At 31.7% G+C, this 8,737-nt stretch overlaps 1 protein-coding gene across 1 annotated transcript; it reads right to left on the bottom strand.

The window, feature by feature from the left end:
* Positions 1–1,193: 1,193 nt before the first annotated feature.
* Positions 1,194–8,114, bottom strand: LOC126835885 (testis-specific serine/threonine-protein kinase 3-like). The gene is made up of 5 exons (XM_050568740.1): positions 7,777–8,114; positions 5,573–5,701; positions 1,899–2,047; positions 1,460–1,746; positions 1,194–1,394 (listed from the first exon to the last, which is right to left on the bottom strand). Exons 1-5 carry the CDS (start codon positions 8,112–8,114, stop codon positions 1,194–1,196), a joined length of 1,104 nt encoding a protein of 367 aa, XP_050424697.1.
* Positions 8,115–8,737: the final 623 nt, after the last annotated feature.

Here is an 8,737-nt window from a genome sequence, read left to right on the forward strand (position 1 = left end):
GTACAAAATAAGTAATTTTAGGTGTGGTTACGGCTTAAAATATTTAAATTTATTACCCAAAATAGTAAATATTATTATGTCAAATATATATTAACTATATCTTCTTATTTACTGTACCTACCCAATACAAATGAAACCTCCCAGCCAAATTCTCTCTTTCCATCACTATTTCTTTCATTATTTACTCCATACATTTTTAGGACTATTTTTAACAACCTCTCTTTTCTTCAGTCTATCTCTACCTCTAAGTAACTCAATATAATCTCTCTTATACGTTAAACTATTTTATTTTCCTAGCTTTCTTTCAGCATGCCTAAATTTTGCTCTTACTCAACATCTAATTTGTTTTGAATTTATATGACAGTCAAAATTTACAACATCTGATACTAGGATATGGATTTTAAAAAAGTTACTATATTATGTAATTTATTGTTAATTGTTAATTTACTTTGTTAACTAGATCATTTTTCAATGTAGTAACTGTCATTCAAATCTTTGTTAATTATTGTTTTAATCAACTCAATATATATTATAGTTATACACTACTCTATTATAAGATATGAGTCATTCTAGTGACTGTAGATGATGTGATGTCCCTGTTCTTGATGACCTTTTTTAATGTGTAATGTTCCGTATAAACACTTGACGTAGAATCTATTCAGCATTTGACGTTTCACAGGGATTTTTTGTAGAGACTATTTAACATTTACAAATTACATTTGGAACAGTTATACTAAGAACCTAGTATTCCAAACAGCTGTTTTATAGCAGTTTTAAGAACTTCAATTTGATGTTTAAATATTTGAAGTTGATCCATATACCGTATACGTATATAAGTATAACCCATACTTTAAAATATTATTATTCTGATACATATGAAGAGACTTATTCAAGCCTAAAATAGTGACTGTGGCCTAATACAGCCTCTCTGTTTATTTTTTTTTCAATCAAAACTGATCAAAACAATCCATAATAAATATTATTCATCAAATATCAATATGTTGTAATTATAAATTATTATATGATTATTTGAATTAGAATTTAGAATTTCAAAATGAATAATATGTAAATAGAAATAAAGTGTATATGATTAATATAGATATAGTTTTTGATGAAATAAAAAAAACAATTTTGGTTAGTCGATTTCACTTAATATTCATTTTATTAGTATTGTTAGAATACTATTATGTATCCTAACTTTCAGAAATTTCTTCTTGCTGATCATTTAAAACGTTTTCAAATATTCCAGTGTTATCGATGAAATTTAAAGAGTTATTAATGGTGTTTTTCATGTAATAATAATTGACGTTGTGAAAGTTTTGAGCCAGTCTAGTCGTCATTTGTGTACTGTAGTCATTTTTTTGGGCACGGGCTCTTTCCACGTCCAAAAGCTCCTTCGAATAAATATAATTTATATATCTTTTATAATCATGTTAATTTACTCGAATTATTATCGTACCTGATCAGTATACACGCTCGTTAATATGTCCGATTTCATCCATTGTGATTGTAAGACTTCTGCCGCTGTTATCCTTTTTTCCGGTTTCGGCTCTAAAATTCGATTTAAGAGATCTGCCAATTTTGGACTCGGTTCAACCTCTGATCGAAAAGACCAATTTTTCTGCATTTGTAAAGCTATCAACTCTTCGCGTTTATTGGCATTAAAAGGTTTCACGTTGTTTATCATTGCAAACAGCACCACTCCCAATGACCAGATGTCAGCAAGTTTCGCATCGTAAGGCTTGCCTAGTAGTTAAAATAGTACATTTAGTTACAGACCATTGACATGTTATATTTGAATTTTACTTTGTAGCATAACGTGTATAACATTTTATTTTATGACAGAAGAATTACTATAGTAGTATTAGACTAATATAGTGTCTTAATGCGTTACGAACCTCTCAATATTTCGGGGGCACAATAGTGTATTGAACCGCAATATGTTCGGCTTCGGTAATCGTCACCTGGTATTATCCGACTAAACCCGAAGTCGGTCAACTTCACATTTAGTTTTGCCGTCACTAATATATTTTCACATTTGATGTCTCTATATATCATTAAGACAGACATAAATCAATAAATCTGCCTTGTTGCGGAACTGAAATGATATTAGTTTTAAAAGTACATATTTTGTATATTATGTATAAATATATGTGGGACTAGATCCTTATGTATAATTTAATAACTCAAAACGTTTATTGATACAAATATTACAACAGACACCAACTAATATTACAACACATCAAACACACGTCAACCGTCGCGGCATCACGATACACACTAACGGGTACAGGTCTTTTCATCGCACGACACTGTCTCTTATGGTTCCTATATATTTCCTACTCGAAGTAGCATCCGCCTCGGATACTAATACTTCTTCTTCATCACTGTCGTTGTTAAGGCACCAAGGCTTCATGAAATCAGTTCCAGTTAATGTTTTGATGGGTCCCTCGCTGTCTTCTATCTTTATTGCCTCAAAACGGTTTGGTCCTCGTCAACATGTTATGCGATAGGGTCCTAGGTACTTCGCAGCCAGTGTTAGCAGAATTAGCGTTCGCTTAATCGCCACTAAATCACCTATACGGTGCACCACAAAGTCTTTCCGATGTTTGTTAAACGACTTCCGCTGCTCAGCCTGGGCCTTAGCAATTTTTTTTTTTTGCTACATTTCTATCTTCCTTCCGTTGACATTCGTACCATTCTACATACTCCTTTTCAATAGCTTTTTTTTTAAACTAACTCGGCGTTTCTCAACTCGACTCCAAAAGTCAATCTGAACGGTGTCATCCCTATGGACCGTTTAACTGATCCATTCAAAGCCATCAACACCTTACCAACTCGACGATACCATTAACTTGGCTGGTCAATGCACAGTTTCGCTATACATTTGCAATAACTGCGTTGAGACGTTTAACCTGACCTTTGCTACGGAGCATACCTGTAGTTATCAATATGTGCCGGATATTATGATCTATACAGTATTTTTCAAAGTCATTAGACGTGAAGGCCACCCCCTGATCAGACACTAAACGTTCAGGGTTACCAAACTTCACCTCTAACATCGACAAGCGATCAATTATTTCAGCCATCGTAATGTTCTTAGTGGAGAATAACCAACAGAACTTGGTGAACCCATTGGCTCCATTGGTCTTAAGAAGTCAACGTACCAACTCATCAGCGGATCGTCTCCTTTATCAATGGCGAATGGAGGTAACCGTCCTGCTTGCCTTGCCTTTCTGTTAGGTAAAATACACGGAACACAGTTTTGAATAATAGACTCAATTTTTGTCTTCAACCCGGCAATTGAATAATCACGGCATATCAAAGCTTCAGTTTTCGACACTCCGAAATGACCAATTTTGTGTGGGTCGCGGATCGCCCCATCTTCTTAGGGATTACTAATAAGTCACGATCATCGCGCATTTCATAGAGGATATCACCCCTTACTATGTAATTTCTGGTATTTGACTCAGCCATAATAGTCCGAATGTCTGGGTCATCTCCCTGCATAACCATTAACCGTCCCAGGAACTTGCTTTGAATGGTGATACAAGCTGGATACCGACTCAAAGAATCTACATGGAGCATCCTCGAGCCGGACATATACTCAGTGGTATAATCATACTCTGAAACCAGCAATACCCACCTGGCTACTCTGGTCCTTCTTTTCCAAAGTGTAAAGTAAACGCAGCACAATCAGTCGCTATTTTGATATATAGGCCCAACAAATATACTATGGACTTCTACAGTGGCCAACACTTTCAACTCATAGCTATGAAACTTGCGTTGTGCTTCTGTGGTTTTCCGGCTCGAGTAACATACCGGTTGTTAGTGTAATTGTCCGTCATTACTATCCATTTAACTAGGTAAATTTGGCTTTCGGGTTATATTTTTTCAACAAAGGTGCTTCTGTAAGGTGACGCTTCAATTCACCATTAAAAATTGGACCTTGCCAAGTTAAGGGTACACTTTAGTTCATTTAAGTGAAATTATACAATTTATAGTATTTAGTATTATATTATTATACATAATAAATTCATTGGTTAAAAAGTTATCGTTGATCCAAAAGTCGAAAAGAAAAACCTATTGTATTGTTTACAACTAATACCTTTTTATTTCGAGATAAGTTTATCACTAATATATAATTATTTTTACATACTTCTAAAAAAATAGAGAATACTTTTTTTAATTAAAACTTGTGAGTTCTTTATATATTTGTATTCATATTATTTATAACAAACTCAGTCTTGTGGATACTTTGTAACGACTTAGTAAATATAGTTTTGCTACTAGATAGCGACACTTTATATGTAATGGTCTGGAATCATGGAAGTATTGAGTATGATAAGTATTTTAAAATAATATTTTCTAAAGATTAAAAAGTATCTCATTTTTAATCACTTTTTAAAATGTAATATGACCTCCTAATGTCCTATCGAATTATCAGTTTGTAATAATGTACTTTTAAGTATGATCTCTGTTAAAACAGTATTATGTACATTATACCTACATATATATTTGTGCATTATGTAGTCTCCTGTGTTTACTAGGGTAATTGTAAGCAAGTAAGAAAAATGTAAATATAAATTGTGTTAAAGAAAACTAAAAACTTTTATTACCTAAATAAAAATATTAAGATAATATATATGATGCAAAAGTGTTCTCTTAAAAGGCATTTTGTAAAATTGAGTTAGTGCTATTATCTAAATTTTGATTGATTTTTTAACAACTTGAGACCTGGCACCTCTTTGTAGCTAATAAAAGTTATTGGATTTTGAAGTTTAGGACTTTGTAGTCAGCAGAGAGGGTCCCTTTTCCGAGATCGATTTATACTAATTTCGGTTATCATTCGATTCGATGATTTGATATAAATCCTAACTCTCGGGACTCCAAAGTACAATTGTTAATACCTAAGAAATAGATACTTCCGACCTCAATCAATGTTTTTATAGTACTCAATTTCGCCGACAAGAGGTCCTTTTCTGCTTTCTGCATCACAAATCTAATTTAGAATGGACATTTTTAATTTTTGAAAGCAGTTTTCGGATTTAAAATTTAAAATATATTAAAAATTTAGTCACAATTTTAAAAATAGATAAGAACTACTATACACCACTTGAACGGTGAACCTAACTATTATGTTAGCATTGATATATTTTTTTATCGATTTGTTATATGTTTCTTAGTCGAACAATATTTGTATTATATCATTGCATTGAAATGCTACATAATATGTTACCTTCAAATGTATTTTTCTCGTAAATTATGTTGAACTAAAAATGGCAAAGAAGACAGAAGTTGAGAATTTATTTCTTTTAGCTCCAATCAAAAATTGTATTTATTTTTTTTAAAAATCTAATAACTATCTCAAAAGTTAAAGATTAATCTACACAGCTATTGGAAGTTTTATAACAGTGACAATTTTCCTGCTTCCTTTAATATATGTTATTTATAAATAATTTAGCAGTATTTATTTCAAGAAAGTATACTCGAGAAAAATTAATAGGAATTATAAATAAATTATTTTACAGTATTTTTTTTTTAAGCTATCACAAAAAACATTTTAAAGTACCTGTGTACCATGTTAAGTTCGTGAAGATAATGAACTGCAGTGGTTAATTGTTTGGTCCAAACACGAGCTTGTAATTCGTTCAGTGTTTTGCCATCAAGGAATTCCAAGACATTTCCGTGTTCAGCATACCTTTTAAAAAACATACAAATGGCGAACGTCACCAATCAATAAAAATTAAAAAAACTTAAAACCCTTATCAAAATCCGTCCAGCCGTTCTATCGAGATTGGTGTTTTTTACAGTACGTATGTTTATGTACTATGTTTATAATCAGTTTACGTTAAGCACGTCTTCAGCTATGTTACAAATATATTAAAATATGACAAAAAGTATAATTTATCTCTCGTCTAATATTTTATTATTTAAAAGGTAGCATATTGACCGATTTCACGACAAAGGAGGATGTTTAGAACCTAAAATCCAATTCGGATACGTCACTGCTTAGATAGAATTTATAATAAGATTACGGATTATTGAATGTACATGGGTCATTCTGAGTCACTCATGCGGTCATCAGCCCGACCTCCTCAAAATTGTTTAAAATTTTTATCACTCATATATACCTCTGAAATAGAGGTTTTAATTTTTGTTTTTGACATTTTTATGTCTTAGCTCTGGCACATAACCGAAAAAAGCGTTACCAAAAGAGCGTAACGAAAAAAGCGAAAGGGTTGGGGACGGGAGTGGAATAGGGGGTAGGAGATAAGGGTGAGATTTAGCCGGTAAATAACCGAAAAAAGTGTTACCACCACACGGAGATGGGTTGGAGGTGGAAATAGGGGTAGGATATAAGGGGTGGGGGTGGGATAGGGTTGGGGTTGGGGACAGGAGATAGGGGTGGGAGATAAAGGTGAGAGATTAGGGAGTAGGGATAGAGTGGGAGATAGGGGTGAGTGATAGGGACGGGAGATAGTGGGTAGGGGAGAGGGGTAAGATATAGTAGATAAGAGATATGTTGTACGTTCAACGTTCAAATTAGAACTAAATAATAAATTCAAAATAGTTTAATTCTCTATGTTAGGTTACTTTTGGCCAGATAATAAACACTACAATTTTAGCCAGAAACTTGATTGTACATAATTTTTTAATCTCCTTGGCCTTATGCTGTAACTGGAAGCTCCATATAATTTTTTTTTTTTTAATTATAATTCCACACCTAATCTAAATTTATTCGGTACTTCAACGAGACATGAAAATGCTCTTTCGTGGTTGCAGACTCGGCTGAAAAACTTTCTTTTTAAATATCGATTTTGACCAGTTTTATAATTCTTATCATAAAATCAGAGACTCAAATCATATCCTTTCGTCTAACAACGGGAATGGGCCGAGATTTATTTCTATTTTTTTTTTTTTAGTATTACAAATTTATAATTTTAATTTTGACATTCTCATGTCTAGGCTCTAGCACGTAACCGAAAAAAGTGTTACCAAAAAAACGTTACGCTGTTATCTGTTAAGGGAATGGGGATGGGGGTGGGAATGGGGTTGGGCATGTCTTAGCTCTGGCACGTAACCGAAAAAAGTGTTACCCAAAAAAGCGTTACGCTGTTATTTTAAATTATGTGTTGTATTCACAACGATCAAATTATAACTGAAAATAAATTCAATAATTTAACAAGTCATATTCCCTATGAATTGTTTTAGGCCAGATATTATGAAAACACTAAAATATTAGCCAGAAACTTGATATGTTTACTAGCCACTTTAGATACTAGCTGGTTACTGCTTGTTAATATACTATTTCATTATCAATAATTCCACCGCTACTCTAAATTTATTCGGTACATCAAAGAAACATGAAAATGTTCTTTCGTGGTTGCAGACTCGGCTGAAAAATGTAAAATTTGATATTTTGCATATTTTGGGAGTAAAAAGTGAAAAATGTGCCTTACGAATAAAATAAAAAATTAAATTATACTAATATACATAATTATTGAATCTCTGATTTTATGATGAAAATTTCAGAATTTTAAAACTGGTCGAAATCGACATTTTTTATAAAACTTAAAAAACCTCTATTTTAGGGTAAATCAGAGTGATAAAAATTTCAAAAAAATTAAGGTCGTATATTAGACCAAACGAAGTTTAATGACCGCATGATTTGACTTAGAATGCTCCATAAATATAAGTTCTTATTTAAATTTAATATTTCAAAATTGATATATCGTAAAATTGTTAATTTTTAAATTCCATTTCGTCACTTACCTCATATTTATGAATAAACATTTTTTGTACTGGACAATGCCGTATACGCGAATAATGTTAATATGCCTAATTTTTGTCATGATATCGATTTCCCTTGGCAAAAATGTTTTGACGTATTCTTCGGTTTTCCATCCGGCTAAAGAAATCACCTTGCAGGCGACCGGAACTATTTTGTTTTGACTCGTTTTGATTTCAGACAAGTAAACTGATGAAAATGCGCCCTCTCCAATTTTTCGGACTATCGACTGGTAATTTTCTCCAACAAATCTGTTTAATGACGATGACTCGGGCTTTAACTGCGTATTCTTAAGTTTTGTTATCGAATGATTATTAATCATTTTTACACCGTTTTTAGTTATACTAATATGTGATGAATTATAATACTAATATTAAGGTTGCAGTCATAACATAAATTAGGATATATTTGATTGTTTATTATTTTGCCATAGTTATTTGTTGTAAGGAATGCATATTTTTTGTTTTGAGGCATGTATTAATAATTAGTATTATTTAATAGTTAAGACATTTATTAAAACTTTACTTAAAAGTAATTATACTATTAAATAATTAATTTAGCTAAAAACGCTGTTAGTAAAATCTTTATTGTAGGTACTATATTATCAAAATGATTATTTGATGCGCAAGTTAAAAACATATTTAAGTGGATGCTTCACATCCGTAATTTTAGAAGGACAACTAATTCTTTCATAAACCGTCCTCTCTTTTTTGTTATACCTAGTCGTCAGTTTTCGTTGATATCTATCCTGATATTTCCTGATTTTTTTGTTGTTAAATTGTTTAAATATCATATTATTTCTGTTTTTAGAACTTTAATAAAAACTTATTTAAGTAAGGTATATTGTTGGATCTAATATAATTATGATAATAATACATTTAGGGTTGGAAAACTAAATAAATAGTGAGGCCAACTTAATGTACAATTGTTTTAAGCTTTAATAAA

The sequence above is a fragment of the Adelges cooleyi genome, unplaced genomic scaffold, assembly GCF_023614345.1.
Source record: "Adelges cooleyi isolate 19-005CV unplaced genomic scaffold, UGA_ACOO_1.1 ACOO_flye_CR_arks_rails_tigmint_CR_PRNA_23, whole genome shotgun sequence".
In the NCBI taxonomy this organism is placed as follows: domain Eukaryota; kingdom Metazoa; phylum Arthropoda; class Insecta; order Hemiptera; family Adelgidae; genus Adelges; species Adelges cooleyi.

Excerpts from the sequence above, each read along its gene's own strand:
- LOC126835885 (XM_050568740.1), bottom strand. The coding sequence starts at position 8,114 with ATGATTAATAATCATTCGATAACAAAACTTAAGAATACGCAGTTAAAG. Across the intron at positions 1,747-1,898 it reads TGCCCCCGAAATATTGAGAG|GCAAGCCTTACGATGCGAAA; the intron begins GTTCGTAACGCA and ends TTTAACTACTAG. Across the intron at positions 1,395-1,459 it reads CGAGCGTGTATACTGATCAG|GAGCTTTTGGACGTGGAAAG; the intron begins GTACGATAATAA and ends ATTTATTCGAAG.